General features: G+C 42.3%; 1 protein-coding gene across 2 annotated transcripts in view; it reads right to left on the bottom strand.

Moving 5' to 3' along the window:
* Positions 1–3,193: 3,193 nt before the first annotated feature.
* Positions 3,194–25,713, bottom strand: part of LOC143770101 (uncharacterized) — a 72,084-nt gene continuing 49,564 nt past the window's right edge. For both annotated transcript variants that reach the window (XM_077259365.1, XM_077259364.1), the window contains 4 exons: positions 21,642–21,753; positions 21,437–21,552; positions 13,146–13,260; positions 3,194–4,474 (listed from right to left, as the gene is read on the bottom strand). In XM_077259365.1, the coding sequence (XP_077115480.1) occupies positions 4,299–4,474; positions 13,146–13,260; positions 21,437–21,552; positions 21,642–21,753 (519 nt within the window). In that variant the 3' untranslated portion in view covers positions 3,194–4,298. The remainder of the gene's footprint in view (positions 4,475–13,145; positions 13,261–21,436; positions 21,553–21,641; positions 21,754–25,713) is intronic.

The following is a 25,713-nucleotide window of genomic DNA, read 5'->3' as shown; positions in this document are numbered from 1 at the left end:
TGTAAGTAAATGATAAGATCTGTACCATAACCCATATGATAAACACCATTAAAATGAATAAAAAACACTTAAAAAAGCAAAGATAATTATCAAAAAGTAATGGTAAACTGACTGAAGAGAGAACTAGTAGAACTAGTCTGAAACTGGTGCATAACCAAAAACAACTTACATAGCAAATAGATAAATGGCTGCATTCAATTGTACTAATGCAAATGAATGTGTAGTACATGAAATGTGAATAGCATAATGGCTTGTGAAATCTATGAAAAACACATGAGATGCTTAGCACAAAATTTGGCCAAAAAATGTGAGCCCATCCACCAACGTCAAGGTAATCTCATGGATCAGATGGGTCCCTGACCTGACTGCCTAGTGTGAACACTTACCTCTGGCTAATGTCATGCTAAAGCCTGCATTTATAGGAAAGTCAGAACCAAATGTGTTTGGATGTAATTAAAGTCACAGCCTGGTGAAGGTCTGGACTAGTGCATAACCAAAAACAACCATAACCATTTATCTATTTGCTATGCAAGTTGTTTTTGGTTATGCACCAGTTCAGACTAGTTCTCTGTTCAGTCAGTTTACCACCCTGCCCTGCTGTGATTTTAATTACATCCAAACACATTTGGCTCTGACCTTCCTATAAATGCAAGCTTTACCATGACATTAGCCAGAGGTAAGTGTTCACACGAGGCGGTCTGGTCAGGGACCCATCCGATCCATGAGATTACCTTGACGTTGGTGGATGGGCTCACATTTTTTGCCCAAATTTTGTGCTAAGCATCTCATGTGTTTTACATAGATTTCACAAGCCATTATGCTAGTCACATGTACTACACATTCATTTGCTTTAGTACAATTGAGTGCAGCCATTTATCTATTTTCTATAATTATCAAAAAGTCATATAAAAAAATAATGGTATCACTGAATACATAATTCCGCAAAGAACACAACCCTTCATATTCAAATTTTTTCTATGCGCGGCCCATTTACTCAGTCGAGTTTGAGACCCCCAGTCTACAGGGAGGGCCATTTATATGGATATACCTAAATGAAATGGGAAAGGTTGGTGATATCAACTTCCTGTTTGTGGCACATTTGTATATGAAAGGGGGAAAACTTTTCAAGATGGGTGGTGACCATGGCGGCCATTTTGAAATCAGCCATTTTAGATCCAACTTTATTTTTTGGGAAGAGGGTCATGTGACACATCAAACGTATTGAGAATTTCACAAGAAAAACAATGCTGTGCTTGGTTTTAACATAACTTTATTCTTTCAGGAGTTATTTACAAGTTTATGACCACTTATAAAATGTGTTCAAAGTGGTGCCCATTGTGTTGGATTGTCAATGCAACCCTCTTCTCCCACTCTTGACATACTGATAGCAACACCGCAGAAGAAATACTAGCACAGACTTCCAATATCCGTTGTTTTAGATGCTGCACATCTCGTATCTTCACAGCATAAACAATTGCCTTCAGATGACCCCAAAGATAAAGGTTTAAGGGGGTCAGATGGGGAGACCCTGGTGGCCATTCATCTGGCTCACAATGACCAAACCACTTTCCAGGAAACTGTTCATGTAGGAATGCTCAGACCTGACACCCATACTGTGATGGTGCACCATCTTGGGTGTCAGGTCTGATCTACAAGTGATGGGTGAGAATACAGTAAGTGAGGGTAGAGCTGTTCATGTAGCGGTTTGGTTGTTTGGTGGTTACTGCAAGTTGTAGGCTTGTCGGAAGAGGTAGGTCTTCAGGTTCTTTTTGAAGGTTTCGATGGTAGGCGAGAGTGTGATATGTTGTGGTAGAGAGTTCCAGAGTATGGGTGATGCGCGAGAGAAATCTTGCATGTGATTTTGGTAAGAGGAGATAAGAGGGGAATACAGAATGAGATCTTCTGAGGATCGGAGGTGGCGTGCAGATTAGTACCGGGAGACGAGGTCACAGATGTATGGAGGAGACAGGTTGTGGATGGCTTTGTATGTCATGGTTAGGGTTTTGTACTGGAATCTCTGGGCAATAGGGAGCCAGTGAAGGGATTGAGGGGAGAGGACGGGGAATAGCAGGGGTCAGGTGGGTTAGTCGGGCAGCAGAGTTTAGAATAGATTGGAGGGGTGCAAGTGTTTTGAGGGAAGGCCACAGAGCAGCAGGTTGCAGTAGTCAAGGTGGGAGATGATGAGGGCATAGACTAGGGTTTTTGCAGATTATTAGTTTAGGAATGTACGAATCCGTGAAATTTTTGGGAGTTGAAGTCGGCAGGAAGTGGAAAGGGCATGTATATATGGTTTGAAGGAGAGATCAGTGTCAAGGATTACCCTGAGACAGTAAGCTTGTGGGACTGGAGAGAGTGGGCAGCTGTTTACTGTAATGGATAGGTCAGTTGGGGGGGTCACGTGAGATGGGGGAAAGATGATGAATTCTGTTTTGTCTATGTTAAGTTTTAGAAATCTAGCGGAGAAGAAGGATGAAATAGCGGACAGACATTGAGGGATTCTGGTTAGTAGGGTGGTGATATCTGGTCCAGAGATGTAGATCTGTTTGTCATCAGCATAGAGGTGATACTGAAAGTCGTGAGATTCTATGAGCTGTCCCAGGCCAAAGGTGTAAATGGAGAAGAGCAGGGGCCCTAGGACTGAACCTTGCAGGACTCCAACAGATAGGGGGCGAGGTGAGGAGGTGGTGTGTGAGTGGGAGACGCTAAATGTCAGGTCTGTTAGGTATGATGAGATGCAAGATAGGGTCAAGTCTGTGATGCCAAGGGATGAGATGGTCTGTAATAATAGGGAATGGTCCACTGTGTCCAAGACAGAGGACAGGTACAGGAGGAGGGCAGAGTAGTGTTGCTTGCTCTTGGCAGTTAATAGGTCATTGGTGACCTTGGTTAGGGCAGTTTAAGTGGAGTGGTGTGACCGGAAGCCAGATTGCAAGTGGTAGAAGAGGGAGCAGGAAGAAAGATGGGAAGACAGTTCAAGATCGATGTGTTGTTCCAGTAGTTTTGAAGCCTAGGGGAGAAGTGATATAGGGCGATAGGGTGCAGTTTATACACAGAAACAAATAAATTTTAACACCACCTGTCACGTCTCCCATGAAAAGAGTTTTTAACCTAGTCATGTGTGATATAGATAGATTTGAGGAAAAACATCAGAACATTTAGAAATAAGAATGTGACAGCTAAAGACACAGCATTTGATTGCGATATATTTTATTCTTATTAGACACAGAAGTGTTTTAATGGTAAGATTAGGCTTTAATCTATAAAAATAGAAAACCATTTTGAATCCGAAGGTCATTGTAAAGATAACAAGCCAATGTCCAGAAAATTGAAATTTATTAAAAAAAATGTGCAAATATAGAAGTGAAGGGTCCCACAGCAAAGACCAAGGTTGTCTTATAGACTGGGTTTTGACATACCTGATGGGACTAATGTTTTTTAATTGTCCACCTTCCCCCCATGACAAATGGACCAAGTCCCACCTTCTTGCCAACAATTCAGTTCTTCTGGAGAGCTGAGTCCTGCATAAGCTCTGGCTACCATGAGATGAGCGGATTAACTGGTGGAGGGTTGAGCTTGAGTCTAAATTTCTTAAAATTTGCGGTTTCCTATACATTTGAAAAATTTGATTCACAAAATAAAACTAACTTACGCAGCAGCATTTCTCACACTATTACTATTCTCACTGTACTATTGTACTGTGGGCCTCCAAATAAGTCCCTGCAGCTTTGTCATCTTTTTAATTATTAAAACTTGTACAGTGGTGGTTGTTTCTTGGCCATCATAGATCTGCGATTCCAAGCAGAACACAGTTTGTATGGCAGAGTCGTTTTCCATCTCCAGTGTCACTCGGTCAGTCTCTCTCTTCTCTAGAGTATAAGCTCTTATGATTAACGAGGTTATCTCTATTTTATTGTATTTTGCAAGCAATTACAAAATTTCCACTCTCGAAATCTGCACAAATGTATTCGCCACAAATCAATTTATTTTGCAAAAATTTGGCGGTTAGTGAATTCGCATTTCAAAAGATCCACTCATCTCTAGCTTCCATGTAAAAAAAAGATGAGCCCAGTCAGGTATGAGGCTTCACTCATCAAGCAAACTGTAGAAGTTCCCTTTTGATGCATACACCCATGATCAAATGTCAGTAACAAATATTATAGCTTCAGACATACCGTAATTGTGAAGGTACAAATAGCCAAAAATCATATTAACTACAGCATACAGATATTATTATCAACATAATTACTAGTTAAAAGTGTTATTCAATATTTTTTTCTCTTATATTTTTCTCTGAACAATTATCTACATACGAGAATATTGTGTTCACTCTTGTGATTCTTTGTTATACCATTGTCATTCAGCTCCTTTATAAACTCATCTATATAGGTTTCTTCTGTCCCCATATCGACAACTTCTTGGCACTCTATCTCCTTGAAATATGCTGAGGATTGTCCACTTATGGCAATAGCTGAGGCTGCAATTAAACAAAGAGCTTTAAACACAATCTCTTAGAACCAGAAAATCAGCAAAATATCTGAATAACAGCAATAGAGTTACATTTAATTGAGAAACTAGATTTACCAGTATTGCAGGAATTCAGAAATATAGGGGGTCTCATTGAAGAATAATGAGAATTGTGGGCAGGTGGTAATTATAACCAAGCTGAATATTTCCTATGTACTGTATGGAGGGGTAGCTAGAGACATAGGATATTTGAAATGAAAGGTTCTGGCCCTAAATTATCCCACCATCCAGTCACGAAAAGCAATTTTTAAATAATCCAATCCAAGCCGTCCGGGAAATATGAGCCCATGACCAGGCATATAATTGATGGGTGACACAATAGAAAGGTGATCACATGTGGGGATCAGATTGTGATTAATAATTTATTTCTCCTTCCCTCAAGGAAACAGAAGATAACTGTTGATGGAAACATTTAGATATTTCAGGTATTTCTCTCTTTTTATTTTATAACTGTTTTGCATATTTGTTTGTCACTTAATTTTTTATATTTTTTATTGTAAGCACTGTATATGTTTATATTAAAGCTTAAAATCTTTAATAAGTTTGATTCTTGTATGTGCTAAAAAATCCATAGCCTTTCAGAGAGTGTGTGACTTTTTTATTTTTTTTTATTTTCTAGCAGTAACATATTTCAAAGACTCATCATGTGTTTGATGAGTGGTGGAAACGTGTTACTTATCCGGAATATGTAGTTTGTCTCTGAGGTGTGATTTATGCTCACTGTAGAGACTGTAATAGAGGTTGAGTGCTGGTTTGAGTGGGAGGCAATAAATTAACCATTGCAGACACACCCATGTCACATGCTGGGAAGGTTCAATTCAGTGCTTACTTAGACATACTTGCAAACAGTTTTCCCTTCCCCAATTTTCATTTCCATCTTTTATTTGGTGAAATGCTGTTTACAGATATGGCAGCCATATACAGTACAAGAAACACAGTTATGAGGCTCTGATTAACCTCTGTGAGCAGAGAGGAGAAGAGACAGCAGACAAATCCAAGGAGCTGCTGATTGGTACCTTGATGGAATCGAATTCGTAGTAGAGTACTGTGGCACCTGGACCAAAAGACAGCCCAACTCAGAGGAGTCAAGCAATGGACCTCGTCCTGGAAATAACTTCTGGGGGTACCACCAATGCTAGTTCTGAGGTGAGCATGGACTTTTCTTTGGAAATAGCCTTACAACAGTTGGAAGAATGTGATGCCAGTATGCGCCTGCAGCTTATGTTACAATACCAACAGGCTGTTGCTGCTGACCGCCAGGACCAGGCTAAGAGAGAGATTGCTGCTGCAGATCGTCAGGCTGAGAGATATTTCCAGCTTCCAATGTCCCAAATACCAAAGGGTAACAGTTCTCAGCCACCCAATTCCAAAGGAGACTGAGCTTGGAAAACTTCCTTGTGATGGAGAAACATGGAGACTTAGATACTTTTATTTTGGGGTTTGAAAAAACCTGCAGGCAATACCATATACACCATGAGCTAGATGAGGAATATGACACTATAAAAGAGGCCTTGGTCAGGAAATACAACCTCATCCCAGAGGAATATCTTAAAAAGTTCCAGAGCCTACAGTGGGCATCAACTGACAGTTATGTGGATGTTGTGAGCAGCTTGAGGACCACACTAAGTCAAGGGATCTGAGGACTTTCTGTTACCAGCTTTGCGGAGCAAGAGGATCTTGTGGTCAAGAATCAATTCCTCCATATACAGTATATCCCATGGAAGTGCAAAAATTTGTGTATGACTGAGAGCCAAATACTGCTGACCAGTCTGCAAAGATTGCTGACTCACATGTGGCCAACTGGATGACAAAAGCTCGGAAGCCATTGGTTTTCAGTTGGATAGCAAGCAAGCCAGTTGAGGACCGCTCTCCCTCTGCCAGCTGATCCTTAGTGCATTCTACATTTTCTTTCTCCATGGCCCCTGAGACCAGACATTCTTTTGCTGATTCACGTTGATGTTTTACGAGTAATAGTGGGACATATTAGTGTTGCTTGCCCTAATGGGTCTCACTACAACCCTGATAGCCACCGAGGTCCTCATCTTCTCTCTTATTTGTAGATGGCACAGATGTGAAGAATAAGAAAAGCTGTCAATCTGTCACTGTGGGCAATAAAGTTACCACTGGCCTAAGACACTGGAGAAGAAGCATCCCTGGTGAGTCCAGAAAAGGTGATCCCTGCTGATATAATTCCAAGAAAGATAATGTCTGTAACCGAAATTGGGGGGTCAGCCTTGCTGTGCCCATGGCCTGTGAGTATCTGGACTGGGGAGCAGGAAAAGGAGTGGGGGAAATGGGTGCATCAGACACCATCCCTACCAATGTGCTAGGCCCGGACTTGGGCAGGATGGTGTCCCACTATATCTCTGCCTTGAAGGTGAATGCCGCAGATAAAATGAAAGCAAATGACTAAGGTTGAGCAAACCTGAACTTTTAAATTTTGGGTTCATACGTGACACCTAGTATCCATGCAAGGACTACAAACATGAACTTCTCACGGAAGTCCGTGTCACTGTCTGGGTTCGGCAGCCCAAACAAAGCTTGTTGAAAAACTGCCCCAATGTAAAGCACATCCATTAAACGCACTTGTCCGCTGGCAAGCGGGGTAATATTTGGGGTTGATATCAGCTGTGTAGTCTTCATTGTCATCAAGCACAGAGGTTAATAAATGGGCACTGTCTATCAGACACACCCATTACTACCCCAATAAGTGAATAGTTAAAAAACACTGACATAGGAAAAAAATACTTTATTTGAATAAAGACTCCCTCACACTCCATTGTTTACCCATTTATTCATCAAAAATATATCCAAGAAGTTCTGACTGTTCCAATAGTGAAATGTCACACAACACCCATCATATGTTATAGAGCAAGTTCTCAGAACGAGACTTCATAGTTCACTCCTGTCCAGCAGCAAGCATGGCCAATATCCATGCACCTTCCCAGTATATAAATATCAGCCCCAAGCTGTCAACTTTGCCTTTGCTGGTTATTAAAAATGGGGGGACCTAAAAAAATGACTTGGGGTCCCTACAATTTTTAATAATCAGCTAATGCAAAGCAGATAGCTGGGGACTGAAATTACAAGGCTGGTAAGGGCCATGTACTGTATATTGGCCCCTTCAAAGGCTAATAAAACCTCATCTACCACAGAAATAGAGCATTTAATAGATGCACCAATTCTGGTGCTTAGTCTCAGCTCTTCCCAATTGCCTTGGTGCGCTGTCAATCAGGGTAATGTGATTGTGGGACTGATGTCAGATGAGTAAAGTCGGCGTAACCTTAAATGTTACCAGAGTTCACAGCCACCAGGTCTTCCATCACCTCTGAGAACCAGAAACCTTAAGAGAGCCTTTAGTGGGGACTTTAAGATTACTGGAGTTGCCAGCTACTGGGATACTTGGAGACTGTGAACTAAGGTTAGCAGAGTTCAGAGCCTCCAGTTGTTGCAGCAGCTGACAACTTTAGTAACCTTAAAGTCTCCCTTAAAGGTTTCAGGCCTCACAGCTGTCAAGAGACCCATTGGCTGTGAACTCTAGTAGCTTAAAGGGCCTCAGTTCAGTTCACCTCAGTTCACAGCAGTCGGCTTTCATGAAGGCAGCGCGAGTGGCAGACTGATGAACTGTGACGTCACGACTCCGCAGTCTGGCACTCATGCTGCCCTTGTGAGAACCAGACACTCTGAACTGAGGTAACCTTACTGATGCCACCTCAGTTCATAGCAACCAGGTCTCGTGGAGTAGAGCGTCAGAACCGACAGGAGCTGCTGCACCACTTCATGGAGCTGCGTGCTCTGAAAGGGGCAGCAAAGACTGGTCTTTGATTGTGTGGGTCTTCCATTTGGAATGCGGCAGACCCCTGTGGATTATTTGGTTTTTTGGTGACAAATGGGTAATAGAGGGAACTTGTAGGGAAGTGATTTTCACAAATAAAGAACTTTTCTGTTTGTTTGTTTCTTTCTTTTGACTATGGGTTTAGGAATGGGGATATCTGACACATGCCTCTCATTAGTAACTCCTGGGCTGGATGTCAGCAGACATTACTCATCTGACATCAATTCCAAAACCATTACTCTGATTGCCACCGCACCAGTGCAATCGGGAAGAGCCGAGACTAAGAAGCTAAATTGGCGCATGTAATGGATGAGCCATTTCTGGGATGGCTGAGGGCTGGTCTTATTAGGCTTATTACTATTTTTAAGAATAAGGGAACCCCACAATATTTTTTAGATTTCCCTTATTTTTAATAACTAGCAAAGGCGAAGCAGACAGCTGTAATCTGATATTAATAAGCTTGGATTGTGCATAGACATTGGCGCCTTCCCAACATTATAAGGCCAGCTCGCAGCTGTCCGCTTTCCCTTGGCTGCTTATGAGACCGCAAATCATTTTTAATCTATTGACAAATACAGTTAAATACACACTCAAGATTATTTACATTTCTTTTCATTCTATGTCATTTTAAGTTATTTTCCTATCCACATTTGTTTGCAGGGCAATTGTCCTGCTCCTACCCCCATTTTGCTTCCTTTTGTAGCCCCCCGGCCTTTACTATGACCATTTAACAAATAATTTACAGCACCAAAGTTTCGCTCCCCATTGACTTATATGGATTTTGGGTCCGGAGTCAAGTTCTGGTACTCAAAATTTTTTCTCAAGGTCGGCCGAACTCAACGGACCCTAACTCCACAGGTCAGCTCATCCCTACCAATGACCCACCTGAGAGTCTGTGTGATACAAGGAAATGTGCAGATGTGGAGGGAAAACTTAGAACAGATGTTCAGATGGATAGTACAATGGGTCTTGTGAGGCAGTGACAGGTGTTATATGCGAGGGTCACTATGTGTCCCCCAGGATGCACATAAAAGCGTATTAAGACCGCTGGAGTGCATTGCAGTCACAGATATAGCTGTGATTGCAGTGCAAAATAAAAGTAAGTTTGGTCTTGGGCAAGCTACTTGCCCAAGGCAGATTTATGAAAACCCGGCATGGGCTTTTATTTTTGGAACGAACTACAGGATGATAGTGTGGAAGTTCGCTCCCTCCAGGCCGGGTCTTACATGTGGCCCACGAACACAGATTCCATTTAAAAACCCTGCAGAAAAGGGTTGGGTGGGTGAATGTTTCTTTACAAGTGGCAGAGCAGTTGGCTCTGCAACAGCCGGCTAGTGTAAGGCAACACAGAGCCGAGAGCAGCGAATGCCTGGAACCCCTCAGCGTGACATGATGGTGCAGATGCCCTCGACAACAAGTCTCGGAGATGGACTGTTGTTACGCCTCCGCTGCTATCCGGAGGATACGTGTGCTGTATATTTTGTGGGTTTTGGACATTAAATATGTTTGCTTTGAACTTTCCTAGGTCATTGCCTCAGGCATTACTGCACGGTGTTACCATCACTGCACTACATTCTGCAAAGAGGAGGTGCTCAGGACTATAGTTATGTGTCAGCTGTGACTTGCAGTCAGTCTACTGCTAAGACTCAAACCCTGATATTAGTGGATGAGTCTCAGTCAGAACTGCTAGAACAGGAGGGCCCTAATACTACTCAAAAGACTCCCCACATTACAGATATAGTAAGGTTACAGCTAGCAGATTCAGAAGACTCATGATATGACCAGGGTCTGGCATCTCCAGTAGGCCTTGACCAGCAGACCGATAGTCAGAGCTTCCAAAAAGCCCTGCTAAGAGATGCCAGTCTGGAGAACCTGAGATGTCTTTCTGATAAACCCCCCTGCTGGGTCTGGCATGACACCGCGGTTCGATGCCGCTTGTCATGTAACTTATATTGCTGACTTTGTATGTCGTTTTGAGCATTTTATGTGACTAAAGCATTCATGGTTCAAGGAGCTCGACTTTTCCACTTTGTGATTTCCTACGCTCCGAACATCTTCAGGAGGCCATTTACGGTGAGCTGGATTCAATTCCTTCAGCTGATGAGTTAGTCAATCCCTCATGCACATTGAAAATGGGGAGATGTGAAGGAAAAATATAATTGTAGGATAATATATAACAGCAGTAAAGTTATATTTAGGTCTATCTGAAGAGCCCTGCGTTGTCCGGGCATAGTAACTAACTGCGGTTAGTTATAACAAATTATAATGATTATATTGCTCCGCTGTCAATGCTGTTGAGCATAGCAACGCTCCCGCACTGGTACATGGAACACAACCGGCGCCATTTTGTTGAAGCAAAAGTTTTTTTAACACAATATGAACCCCTTAAGGAGTGCCGATACGACTTTTAACAGTGGCAGTTAAGGGGCCTTTTTCCTCCTGCACCTCACACTCCTCCTTTATACACAGCATTTTTCTGCTGCACAGCTTTGCTCCTTTATAGTCGCCTCCTCAGGCAGCACCTCACACTCCTATTCTATATACATTTGGAAACACTTGATCCCGAGAGAAATTGCAATAATTGCAATAAAGTGTATCGTATACACAACCTACTTCTTCTGCAGCACCATACTTTCCTCCTTTAGACCTCATTCACGTTATTTGGTCAGTATTTTTACCTCAGTATTTGTAAGCTAAAACTTGGAGTAAAACAATCAGAGGAATAGTATATTAGAAACATGTCACCGCTTCAAAATTTTTCTCCACTTGTGGTTTTGGCTTATAAATACTGAGGTAAAATACTGACCAAATACTGAATGTGTGAATGTGGCTTTATACACAGCCTTCACCTGCAGTGCCTCACTCTTCTCAATGCACAGCCTCATACTGCAGCAGCACCTCACTTCTCTCATTTTCCCTCTCACTCCTCTCATTTTTTCCCTCACACCTCTCATTTCCCCCCTCACATCTGTCATTTTCAGATCAATCCACTATTTCTCCCTCTCTCCTCTCATTTTCCACACAACTCTTCATTTTCCACTCATACCACTTCATTTTCCACCTCACACCTCTTCATTTTCCACCTCAGACCTCTTCATTTTCACCTCACTCCTCTCATTTTTCCCCACTCCTCTCATTTTCACCTCACTCCTCACTTCCCGTCACACGTGCACAGCAACTCCCTGGTCTGAGTACCGCAGTGTAATCCATGAGGTTCCTCCCTTTCCCTTGATGTCATGCCTCACAGTAGCAACTCCATTCTAGGCACGACAGAGCTAGATGTGGCCTGTGCCTACCGCGCACTGATACACTGAAGGCAGCGGCCCTGATTGTAGCTTGCATCAGCTGGGACGTCGTAGCCGGTGAGTTTTGTAGGGTGGCTTTCGAGGTGAATGTGTCTCTGCCCGTGTGTGCTAACAATGTGGGCCATGTGGACTTGGCTTTGCGCATGGAGTGAGTGTGGCTATGTGGAGTGGGTGGGGCTATGTGGAGTGGGCGTGGCTTGATACATACACACACATTTATACACATATACACATACATACACTAAGCTTTATATATATATATATATATATATATATATATATATTTATATTTAAAATGCAAGGTGATGGCCCTTAAATTAGCCCACTGTCCAGTCACAAACAGCAATTTTTAACTAGTCCAATGTAAAAGATTTGTGAAACAATAGGAAAGGGTTCACATGTGGGGATGAGCACCTGCTGATTATTATCCATAATTAATTTCTCCTTCACTCAAGGAAGCAGAAGATAAGTGTAGATAAAAACAATTTATGTATTTGTGTTGTTTTTTACCTTTTTATTTAATAACTGCTTTGCATATTTGTGTTGTTTTATATTTATATCTTTTATTGTAAGCACTGTGTATTTTTATATTAAATCTTAAAATCTGTAATAAGTTTGATCTTTTTATGCTCCAAAGAATCCATGGCTTTTCACAGAGTGTGTGACCTTTTCTCTTTATTTTCTGACAGTAGCGTGTTTTGAGGACTCAACAGTGTGTTTGATGAGTGGTTGTACTGTGTTAACTATCCAGAGTGTGTAGTCTGTGTTGGGGGGTGATTTATGCTCACTTTAGAGCCTGTAACAGAAGTTGAGTGAGAGGAGATAAATTAACTTTTGCAGACACACACATGTCACGTGCTGGAAAGTGGGTACATGGCAGTCCTGTAGCATTAAAGGACCTCAAACAAAGAAGAATGGACATGCCAAAGCCATATGTTTTATGGCTAAACATTGACTTAACTATTCAAGAGCACATCCAGATTCTACCATATACCCTTGACAGGATTACATGGGGTCTATTTTTGTAAATGGCAGTTCATGAGTATGGCAATTGGGCTCACATATATTGGCCAATCTATGCGCGAAGTACCTTCCTTTTTTCATAGCAATTTTTGCAGATAAATATTTAATGTGTACATTATATAGCGCTTTTTTCAAATTTTTCCTATTTCCTCTGACAGCAATGCAGGTTCAATGTTCTAGAGTAATCCTTCCTTGTATATTATGATACAACCTTACCATTTGTTGTTTATATGCTTTTTTAGTTGGCGCCTGTTCACACTAGTCTAGATGTGCTGGTCCTTTTTCTCTATTGAATAACTGAGATCTATTAATTCCAAAAAACCTGTGGGAAATGCAATGATGAATCGGACCCTTTGTGTTTCTATACAGGATATGTAATGTAAACTTGAGTGCACTGTAAATCCCATAAAATAATTATAAATGAACACAGAGTTGAAGCAAAATATATCCACTCCCACCTGTACACTCAGCTATTCTGTTTCCACCAAGATATTGGGATGTCCAAGAAAACCCAGTTTCAGGTCCACATTTTTCATACAACCTACTTCTCCTTAGAAATGAAAAATCGTAGCCCTAAGAACAAGGACATATTAGTTATATTACCTTGTAGTACTATGTAAGAAAGCAAAATACACAAATAAAAACATTTTGATGAGAGTTTTTCATTCTGTCCATATATCTAGTCTGGTCTGTTTTTCTAGAAACATCTATCGAAAAATCTGTTTTATTAACCGTGCTTCATACAACATTTGAGTATTACATTTGTTGAGATACCTTATTTAAATGTATGCCTCAGATGTATGAAGTGTTTGGCTGGTTGGCTTATGCAGTTGCCTTCATCTGCCAGTACCTCCTACTGTAAAAACTGTACAGTGCATACAGTCACACTGAAAAATAGGTATACCGACCTGTACCGACTACACAGATGTGAAACAGATATATAGAATTGTGTAAAAGTTTAAGGCAGATGTGAAAAAAGTTGCAAATTAAGAATGCTTTAAGTGGAAATGTTAATATTTTACTTTCATCAATTAACAAAACACAAAGTGAAAGAACTAAAGAGAAATAAAAACAAACCAATATTGCGTGTGATCGCCTTTAGGCTGTGTGCCCATGTTGCGTTTTTTATGCATTTCTGCCGCATTTTTTGCCGCAGCGGAAACGCATAAAAATGCTTAAAAACCGCTTTTCCATACAATCCTATGGGATTCCGCAGTTGCTGTACCCATGCTGCAGATTTTCCCACTGCGGAATCGCATAGCAGTAAAATTTGCAGCATGTTCATTATTTCTGCTGAATCGCGGCGATTTCACAGCCATAGGATTGCATCAAAACACTCAATTTACACATGTGGCTATGCCCACCATGTGTAAAGTGAGCGCTTCAAGTGCAGATTGTACCCGGGTCTGGAGGAGAGGAGAATGTCATCCAGGCCCATGGGAACCATATTTCTGTAAAAAAAAAAAAGAATTAAAATATAAAATAGGGATATACTGACCATCTGATGGCCCCCGGAGTCCTCCCGGCTCTCAGCGGTGCACGCGGCGGCTTCCGTTCCCAGGGATGCATTGCTCGAATCACCTGGGATGACGTCGCAGTCACAAAGGTCCTTCGCACAAAGCATCCCTGGGAACAGAACGTACCAGGAGCGCCGCTGAGGAGATCGGGGGATGTCGGAAGGTGAGAATAACCATATTTTTTATTTTTTTAATTATTTTTAACATTCTATCTTTTACTATTGATTCTGCATAGGCAGCATCAATAGTAAAAAGTTGGTCACACTTGTCAAGCACTATGCTTGACAAGTGTGACCAACCTGTCAATCACTTTTCCAAGCGATGCTTCAAATCACTTGGAAAGCGCAAGCATTCTGCAAGCTGAAAACGCTTGTGTTTTGCAGGAAAACGCATGCGAATTCCGCATGTGTTTTACCTGCTGCAGGGAGTTGCGGAAATGCTGCGGACATTTCCGCAGCATTTCTGCAACATGGGCACATAGCCTGAGCCTTAAAAACAGCATTATTTATTCTAGGTATACTTCCTTTCAGTTTTTAAAGGAGCCTGGAAGGGAGGTTGTTCCAAACAACTATCCACTCTATGGATGTCACTTGTGCAAATCCTTTTGTCTTTTCATGGATTCCCACCCAGACTGGATGATGTTGAGATCAGGCCTGTGTGGGGCCATATCATCACTTACAGGTCTTCTTATTCTTCTTCGCACTGTAGATAGTGCTTAATGACATTAGCTGTTCGTTTGGGGTCATTGTCCTGCTGCAGAATACATTTGGAGCCAGTCAGATAATTCCTTGATGTTATGCATCTGGATTCAACCACTTTATTCTGTGGTGTCTCTTTCCGCTGAGCCACAGCAGATACACCTTTTCTTTGGATGTTTTTGTTTTGTTAGGTTTGTTCGTGTTGGTTTTGGGTAATGTGATTTTCATTTACTCTGGTTGTCTCCCCTATCACCTTTAAGGTGCAGCTTTTATATCTTCACCTGCTCGTGTTTCCTGCTGGTGATGATCTTTATTTGATTCATTCACCTTGCTGTAATATAACCCCTTCTCGATATGCGCCGTACTAGTACTGCTCTGCGGGAAGTGCGTTCCCGCAAACAGCAGTACTAGTATGGCGCTGCAATCGCGCAGCCTCACGCTGAGCCCCGCGGCCATTGTATGCAGATCTCAGCTGTATGTGACAGCTGACCCTCCGCAGCAATGCCCACAAGCGGTGCTAGCACAGACCGTGGGCATTTAACCCCTCTGATGCCCCTGTCAATAGTAACAGCGTAATAGAGAAGCATTGCGCAGAGAGGGGGCTCCCTGCGTGCTTCCCTCAGAACAACACAATACGATTGCATTGTTCTGAGGTTCTTCTTTCAGACCCCCGGCTCCAAGATGGCAGCGGGGTCCTTCCGGGTCCTGCAGGGAGGTGGCTTCTCAGCAACTGCTAAGAGCAGGACCTGAGAAGCCTCCTTCATTGCCAGTCAGATCGCTGATCTAATACAGTGCAGTGCAAAGTGTCAGATCAGTGATCAGACACTATATAGTGTGGCCCTACACTGGGACATTGTGAAAAAAAATTAGCAAGTGTAAAAAATATTTTTTTAAAAAAATTCCTAAATAAATAAAAAAATAACATATTTTGCCAATATATATATTTATTTACTGTATATAAATAAAAAAAACAATAAAAGTACACATATTTGGTATTGCCACGTCCGTAACGACCCGCTCTATAAACTTGTTCTACTAGATAAACCATTTAGTGAACACTGTAAAAAAAAAATAAAAAAACTAGGCAAACAACAATGCTTTATCTCTTACCGCCAAACAAAAAGTGCAATAAAACGCGTTAAAAAAGACGGATGTAAATAAAAATGGTATTGCCGAAAATGTCATCTTGTCCTGCATAAAACAAGCCACCATAGAGCGCCATCACCATTATAGCTCAGTATAAAGCAATGCAAAAATAATTATTTTTTCTATAAAATAGTTTTTATTGAGTAAAAGCGCCAAAACGTAAAAAAAGATATATAAATGAGATTAGGTATCACTGTAATCGTACTGACCCAAAGAATAGAGCTACTTTACCAATTTTACCACACGCAGAACCATATAAAAAAAAAAAAAAAAAAAGAGCAATTCCTGAATTGCTGGTTTTTGTTCATTCTGTCCCCCAAAAATCAGAATAGAAAGCGATCAAAAAATGTAATGTGCCCGAAAATGGTACCAATAAAAATGTCAGCTCGTCCCGCAAAAAATAAGACCTAACATGACTCTGTCGACTGAAATATGAAAAAATTATAGCTCTCAAAATATGGTGATGCAAAAACTAGTTTTTGCAATAAAAAGCATCTTTTAGTGTGTGACAGCAGCCAAACATAAAAACACAATATAAATCTGGTATCACTGTAATCGTACCGACCCAAAGAATAAAATTGCCTAATCACTTATACCGCACGAGGAATGCATAAAAAATAAATAAAAACAAATCTGCACATGCTGTTGATTTTTTCATTCTGCCTCCCAAAGATCACAGTAAGGCTTGGCGCACATTTATCCTGCGCTCTGCACTGAGCGCTTGTACCGGGGTTTCCGTGTATATCTGTGAAATACGTGACTCAGACAGAACCCCCGGTGGAAAATTCCTTGTAAAGAGGCGAGGAGATGGAGTCACTGTGGATGCCATATGACCCATGATCGGCGGTGTCTGTCTTTTTAGGATTGCACAATTTTGTGCACCGCTGAACAAAGGCCAGACAGAGTCCAGAGTAAATCTGCTGCCTCATTAAAGTGAATGGATCCCTCAGGGGTTTCATCTGTCATGTCACTCAGAGATTTAGATGGAAACACCAAAGTAAGTGGTCAGCTTAGAGCACCAAATAAATGCAATCCCAAACGTTATGTAAAATGTTCCCAATAAAAACTTTAACTCCATCCACAAAAAAAGTCCTCACTCAGGTCTGTGATCTGTTAGCGGAAATATAGGGGGCCTCCACATTACTGGTAGCACGAAGGCTCTGGAAAAACAAAATGGTTCCTCACCCGCCAAAAGAAATTCAGCACATTCTCCAATCCCAAATCCAAATGCCCCCTCAATTCTGAGCCCCAGCGTGCCAAAGCAACAATTAGTGCCCACATGTTTGGCATTTCTAGAGTGAAGAGAGTCTACCTAATTTACAGGTGTGTGTCCCTAGAAGCATGAGCTGGGCATAATGTACTGGTCACTACAACGTACTGGTCACTACAATGGCAGTTTGCAATTTTCACTCAGCAACTGCTGCCTGTTTCTGAAAAAACGCATGAGTCAAAATCGTCAGTACATCTGAAAAAAAAATTCCCAAAGGGTTATAATTTCCAAAATGGGGTCACTTGAAATGGGATGTGGTCCCTAAAAAAATGGTTTTGCAAATTGTGTTGTAAAAATGAGAAATTGCTGGTCAACTTTTATCCCTTATAACTTCCTAACAAAAAAAAAAATGATGTTTCCAAAATTGTGCTGATGTAAAGTAGACATGTGAGACATGTTATTTATTAACTATTTTTGCAATATAACTCTCTGATTTAAGTGCATAAAAATTAAAACTTTGAAAATTGCTAAATTTTCAAAACTTTCCGCCAAGTTTCCGTTTATTTAACAAATAAACGCAAGTTATATCAAAGAAATTTTATGACTAACATGAAGTACAATATGTCACAAGAAAACAATCTTGGAATCACCGGATCCATTGAAGCGTTCTAGAGTTATGACCTCACAAAATTACAATGGCCAGAATTGTAAAAATTGGCCTGGTCATTAAGATGAAAACAGGCTTTGGGGTGAAGGGGTTACGTTGGTTGCAGATTTTTTGTGTGTGGGTCCTTTATTCCATAGGAAATTTCCACTCTATCGATACTAGGAGCTACTGAGTAGCTAAGACAAAATTGAGTGGGGGCACCATTGTGTTATCTTAGGGTGCCAATCTTCGCTGTCAATGACAGATCAGGTTCAGAGAAAGGCTTTTCCTAGTCTGACCAGGGTTCTGTCAGATTCAGGTATTTATCTCTTTAGTTTGTATGCTACCTGTGTTAATGTACTTTAAAAGTCATGACACCTGATGGTATGACATGATGGATAAATATCTGATTGCATTTCTCAGCATTGAAGACTTCATTAATGCTTACCAAATACCCAACTCCATTTGCTGAAAAGCATCTTCAAACTTATAAAGAGCATCCACCATACTTCACTGTTGTCTACAGACACTCATTATTGTACTGCTCTCCAGCCTTTTGGAAACAAGCTGCTTTCAGTTACAGCCAAATATTTCACATTTTGACTTATCAGTCTAGAGCACCTGCTACTATTTTTGGACACCCTAGTTGCTGTTTCCATGCATAGTTTTGACACTTGGCCTTGTTTCCATGTCAAAGGTATGACTTTTTGGCCGAAAGTTCTTCAATGAAGACCACTGTTGGCCAGACTTCTCCAAACATAAGATGTGTAACTGGGTTCCACTAGTTTCTACCAGTTCTGCATTGATGGCACTGCTGGACATCTTCCAATTTCAAAGGTATGTGAGGATGATTTGTCTTTCATCTGCTGTACTAAGCTTCCTTTTCCAACCACTCTAGGTTCTTAAATACTGCAATCTCTTGGTGTTCTCAATAGTCAGAAGTACAGACAGATACCTATCCATCATGTAATACCAGCAGGGAGGCATCTGATTTCCTCCAAATTTATTCTGCAGCAAGTCAACTCCAACCATATGGCCAGTGTCATTAAAAATTAGTTCTAGCAGTGATGATATGACCCCACAAAGCTCTAATCTCAGCAACATCAAGTTTGCAGCTACATGAATAGACAGAAGGATTTTCACAAACTAATGTAGTTAGTTCTTCATGATGTCGTAAGGGTATGTTGGGGTCAAGTCATGCCCTGCATCCCTTCCTAGTAAAAGAGGTACATTTTAGTGTAACATGGTTTATTATGTGACAACATATGTGTAATGTAAAGTTGTGTATTTTTATAGGACTAGGGATAGTTAGGGAATTATAGCACAAGTGTAGGATTTAGAGTAATAGCAACGGATAGTATAGGGTTTAGTACAGTGGGGGCACTGTAGATTAGAAAGTTAGATAACTTCAGGATAGAACTAGTTAAGGAAATAGGGGATTTCCAAGTTGGAAGGGGTAGGAAGAGTGATAGTTGAGACACTTCCTACTTTAGAGCAGTTAGTGAGATGGATGGAAATCTGTGAGGTTGATCCAGAAATGAGTTCAAGGAAGAACAGTTCAGGGCCATAGGTCTGGAAGTAACACAGTTATGAGGAAACAGGAGCAGCATGAGAACAGCAGCGACTGGGTACAGTGGGGTATCCCAGAAGGTCTGAGTCCTACGGTCTGGAAAAGGTTTGGAAGAGACATCTTTTATTTAACCCTCGGAGGGGGAAATGGGTGGGGATCCCCAAGCAAGAACTAGTTTGGGAAGTTGGGAAGCTGGGGTACCAAATGATACATTTCAGCAGAGGTGTATCTAGCGTTTCTGGCACCCGGGGCAAGAATTCATTTTGGTGCCCCCCCCAAGGACATATGCCCCCCGTCAGCCCCATCATTGCCCTCTCCTCCTCCACCATCCCCATCATTGCTCTCTCTCCATCAGCCCCATCATTGCCCTCTCCCCCCCCACACACACACCATTCACTTCTCTGCACATTCCCCTGCAGCGCGATACACACACACACCCAATACTGAGCCACACACACACACATACACAGATTCACACACACACATACACACACACTCACATACACACACATACACACACACACACATTCACACATTCACACACAAATTCACACACACACACACTCACATACACACACACATTCACACATACACACATTCACACACACACACACCATTCACTTCTCTGCACATTCCCCTGCAGCGCAATACACACACACACCCAATACTGAGCCACACACACATACACACATATAGACACACACACATACACAAATATACACACACACACACACACACACATTCACACACACAGATACACACATTCACACACACACACACACATTCACACACACACACACACACACATTCACACACAAACACACACACACACCTCTCACCTCTCCTCGCGCTCTGCTGCAGCATCTCCATCGCCTTCCTCTGACACAGCTGGCCGCTGAATGATGATGTCATCCAGTGGCGCGTCTGTGTGAGAGGAAGCAAGAGGAAGCAGGAAGACAGATCGCTGGGCAGTGGAGCTGCAGGGATTTCTCCCTGCCACCCGCAGCCACTCTGCAGGGTCCCCCCTCCACCTCTGCACACGTTGGGAGCCGGCACTCTGCAGCTTCTCTGCGCCGGCTGTCAGCTTGACAGTCGGCACAGAGAACAGCTGACTCCCAGACCGGGGGTGGCAGAATGCAGCCGCTGGGGGAGACACTGCGGACCGCCGAATTAGGCGGCCCGACTGCACCCCCCTGCCGGCTGCGCCCGGGGCACATGCCGCGGCTGCCCCCCCCCCCCCCAGATACGCCACTGCATTTCAGGAACAAAGATTGCCAGGAAAGCAAGGGACAGCACAGCAGGAAGGAACTGTGATCAATGAGAATTTCTGTGTGGTGTCTGTGACTGAAGTGAACTGGTTGAGTTGTTAAAAATGGATTCGGAGTCGGTCAGTCAGTGTGTGGTGACATCTGAAACTAGGACCGTGGAACCTGAGGAGATCTCCAATCCAAAAGTGAGTGAGTTGCATTACACACAAACCACACATCAGACGGGACATTATGTTTTCTTTGCAGAGTGCCAGGGTGTGCCGTAACAGCAGCCCCTCACTATAACTACCACCCTGGACACCTCACAATTTTTGGAACAACCTCCATACCAACTAACTTCAAAAACGTTGTAATTGTGTACCTGGAAGAACTGAAGCTGGTTTAAAGACAAATGGCAGTCACACAATATATTGATATGATTTTGATTTCTCTCTTGCTCATTTACTTTGAATTTTGTTAATTGCTAAAAATAAACTGTTAACAGTTCTATTTTCTAAAGCATTCTTAATTTATAGTATTTTCTTCCCAACTGACTAAAACTTTACAATACTGTATTTTTGGTATAAATCTGTCTTATCTAAACAACAGGACTTTTTCCTGCCCCATTTACCAAATTATCTACCTAAACAAATTGTGAAACTAGCCTTACTTGTATATGAGTAAAGCATATGTAAAATGTGGAAAGGATGAATACCTGATCACACATTGGTTTGCAGTAGTAAACATTATCAAAATAAGCACACACCAAACCACCATGTGCGGGCACCAGCGGCACTGTGCAGTTCGTTGTCATCACACTTTTGTTATAAACTTAGGACAAAGAAAGAAGAAAAAACCAAGTAAATCATTTTCATCAGCAGAAGTATAATAGTAGTTTCATATTATGGAAAGGGCTTTACCTTTTGTTTGGTATCCTTTAAGACTGACAAGTGCTTGTTCTGTCCACAGGATCAGTGAATTAATCTGTGACAGTGTCAAGTTTGTGAGATCTTTATCAAGATTGATGAAGTGCTAGAATGGAAAATGTTTTTTTCTTACTACACATTAATAATGAAGAATACATTTCTGAAGCACAATTGAACATGAGTAGCTTCATTCCCTATTTCTTAAAGGGAATCTGTCACCAGGTTTTTGCTACCTCATTCAAGACCAGCATAATGTAGGGAAAGAGACCCTGATTCCAATGATGTATCACTTAGATTACAGGGTTATGATTAGAGATGAGTGGATTTTCTCAGGTTTCCTCTTATTTGGCAAGCTATAGCGCTTACCGAATAAGCTGCACCCGGATACATGGATCACACCAGCCGATCAGCTGTTCGGCGCTAAAATAGTATTTGCTATTTTTTTTTATTCCACAGATTGGTATCATCTATATAAACTTCTTTGGGATTTATTTGTATCCACTTGCTGCTTATACCTTTAGTAATGGGTTTGTCACTATAATTGCTTTGGCTGTCAGACAAAGGATACAGTTACCTATTGGTGCCGCATAAATGCTGGGATAAATGTGTGCTGCGTGCTTTTTTCCTTGGTGCGTCCAACATGTGTGCATCAAGCATTGATGCTCATCTCAGAGGGCTATGAGTCAGGGAGCTTTTTGTTTCATTCAGCATTTCAACATCACTGTTTTGCCTTCATTGTTAATGAAATACTGACTCTAGACCAATATTTACCTGTTCCAGCTAGTCCTATATAGAGAGGTTTTTTCCCTCTTCATTTGAGGCTACTGATTTATTTTGAGACCCTTTATTGGGAAATTAGGGTGTTTACCTCTCTAAGCCATTAGTTGGCAGCTTATTTTTTTGTTTTGGGGTAATCTGATAGTGACAATCTGTTATCATGAGTAATTGTTCTTGGTGCTTTTAAAGGGAACCTATCACCCCGTTTTTTAAAAATTAGATAAAAATAGTGTGAAATAGGGGCAGAGCTGGGCTTTACATTACTGCCTTTTTGGTGCCTTTACACCCCCGTTAGGCTGCCGAAATACCTTTGTGAAGTGGCCGTTTTCTGCTGTCACTCAAGTTGGTCAGGTCGGATGGGCGTGGTCACAGCGCTGTTTCTCCCCCAGATCAGGCTCATCATTACGTTGGTGGTGTAGTGGTGTGCGCATGTCCAAAGAGAAGATCCACTGCCCAGGAGATTCAAAACAGCGCGGTCTTCGCTATTCGCCGTTTACCGGTGGGCGCGGCCATCTTTCTTGTGGCCGCGCGTGCGCAGATGGAGCGCTCTGCTGCCCGGGGCTTCAGGAAAATGGCCGCCGCGATCTCCATCTGCGCACGCGCGGAATCCCGCGGCCATTTTCCTGAAGCCCCGGGCAGCAGAGCGCTCCATCTGCGCACGTGCAGCCACAGGAAAGATGGCCGCGCCCACCGGTAAACGGCGAATAGCGAAGACCGCGCTGTTTTGAATCTCCTGGGCAGTGGATCTTCTCTTTGGACATGCGCACACCACTACGCCACCAACTGTTGTGAATTTGGATTCTGGGCTCCCCCGGTGGCCGCTTGTGTAATTGGACTTGTCATCCTCTTTCCTGTTTCACCTGATTCCATCAGTAGTGGGTGTCGCTATTTAAGCTCATTTCTCTGGTGGTTTCTTGCCGGTCAACAATGTTATCTGATGCCTCTCAGTGCTTGTTCCTGCTTCTAGACAACTACTGATAAGTTGGACTTTTGTCCATGTTTTGTTTTGCCTATTTGTTCCAGTTCGCAGCTGAAGTTTTGTTACTGTGTCTGGAAAGCTCTCGTCGATCAGGGATTGCTACTCTGGCGTTATGAGTTAATGCCAGAGTTTAAGGTAATCTCTGGATGGTGTTTTGTTAGTATTTTTCTGCTGACCATGAAAGTATACTATCTGTCTTCTGCTATCTAGTAAGCGGACCTCAAATTTGCTAAGACTATTTTCCTGCTGCGTTTGTTGTTTCATCTGAACTCACCGTCATTATATGTGGGGGGCTACTGTCTTCTTTGGAATATTTCTCTAGAGGTGAGCCAGGTCTTATATTTCCCTCTGCTAGCTATTTAGGTCTTAGGCCAGAGCTGGGCATCTAGCGATAAATAGGAAATGCTACCTGGCTATTTCTAGTTGCGCGGCAGGCTTAGTTCATGGTCAGTATAGTTCCATCTTCCGAGAGCTTGTCCCTCTATAGGCTTGCTATGATCTCTGCCTGCAGAGATCATGACAGTTTGACCGGCCAATAAAGTGTTAAAGACCCAGGTTGAGAAAGGAGAGTTATAAGAAGTCTGCTGGAATTTTTTTTTTTTTTTTTTTTTTTTCCTCCAGTCTGCCTTGCTGCAGTCTTTTTTCTCTCTCTCCTCCTAATCTCTGTATGCTCTGTGTGCACCTGACAATAATGGATCTCCAGAGTGTAACTGCGGGTTTGAATAATCTCATCACGAAAGTACAAAATTTACAAGATTTTGTAGTACATGCTCCGGTATCTGAGCCGAGAATTCCTTTGCCGGAGTTCTTCACAGGGAATAGAGCTAGCTTCCAGAATTTCCGAAATAATTGTAAGCTTTATTTGTCCCTGAAGTCTCGTTCAGCTGGAGACCCTGCTCAGCAGGTTAGGATTGTGATTTCCTTGCTCAGGGGTGACCCTCAAGATTGGGCCTTCTCATTGCCAGCAGGGGATCCTGCGTTACGCGATGTGGATGCGTTTTTTCTGGCCTTGGGCTTGCTTTATGAGGAACCTCATTTGGAACTTCAGGCAGAAAAAACTTTGATGGCACTATCTCAGGGGCAAGACGAGGCTGAAGTTTTCTGCCAAAAATTCCGTAAATGGTCTGTGCTTACTCAGTGGAATGAGTGCGCCTTGGCGGCAACTTTCAGAGAAGGTCTCTCTGATGCCGTTAAGGATGTTATGGTGGGGTTCCCTTTGCCTGCAGGTCTGAATGAGTCCATGACAATGGCTATTCAGATTGATAGGCGTCTGCGGGAGCGCAAACCGATGCACCATCTGGCGGTGTCTATGGAAAAGACGCCAGAAAGTATGCAGTGTGATAGAATTCTGTCCAGGAGCGAGCGACAGAATTTTAGACGGAAGAATGGATTGTGTTTCTATTGTGGGGATTCTACTCATGTTATATCGGCATGCTCTAGGCGTACAAAGAAGCTTGATAAGTCTGTTTCCATTGGCACCATTCAGTCTAAGTTTATTTTGTCTGTAACCCTGATTTGCTCTTTGTCATCCATTGCCACGGACGCCTATGTTGACTCTGGCGCCGCTCTGAGTCTTATGGATTGGTCCTTTGCCAATCGTTGTGGTTTTGATTTAGAGCCTTTGGAGACTCTTATTCCTCTGAAGGGGATTGACTCCACCCCATTGGCTAATAATAAACCACAATACTGGACACAAGTAACCATGCGTATCAATCCGGATCACCAGGAGATTATTCGTTTCCTGGTGCTGTATAATTTACATGACGATTTGGTACTGGGATTGCCATGGTTGCAGTCTCACAACCCAGTCTTGGACTGGAGAGCTATGTCTGTGTTGAGCTGGGGATGTAAGGGTATTCATGGGGACGTACCTTTGGTTTCTATTTCGTCGTCCATTCCCTCTGAAGTCCCTGAGTTCCTCTCTGATTATCAAGACGTCTTTGACGAACCCAAGCTTGGGTCGTTACCTCCGCACCGTGAGTGCGATTGTGCCATAGATTTGATACCGGGTTGTAAATATCCAAAGGGTCGTTTGTTTAATTTGTCTGTGCCGGAACATGCTGCTATGCGGGAATATATAAAGGAGTCTTTGGAAAAGGGACATATTCGTCCATCTTCTTCTCCCTTGGGAGCTGGGTTTTTCTTTGTCTCAAAAAAAGACGGCTCTTTGAGACCATGTATTGATTATCGGCTTCTGAATAAGATCACTGTTAAGTATCAATACCCATTGCCATTGCTTACTGATTTGTTTGCTCGTATAGAGGGTGCTAAGTGGTTCTCTAAAATTGATCTTCGTGGGGCGTATAATTT

This window comes from Ranitomeya variabilis, chromosome 4 (genome assembly GCF_051348905.1).
Source record: "Ranitomeya variabilis isolate aRanVar5 chromosome 4, aRanVar5.hap1, whole genome shotgun sequence".
In the NCBI taxonomy this organism is placed as follows: domain Eukaryota; kingdom Metazoa; phylum Chordata; class Amphibia; order Anura; family Dendrobatidae; genus Ranitomeya; species Ranitomeya variabilis.
The sequence above is the reverse complement of the archived record's forward strand: the minus strand, read 5'-3'. Positions and strand labels throughout refer to the sequence as shown.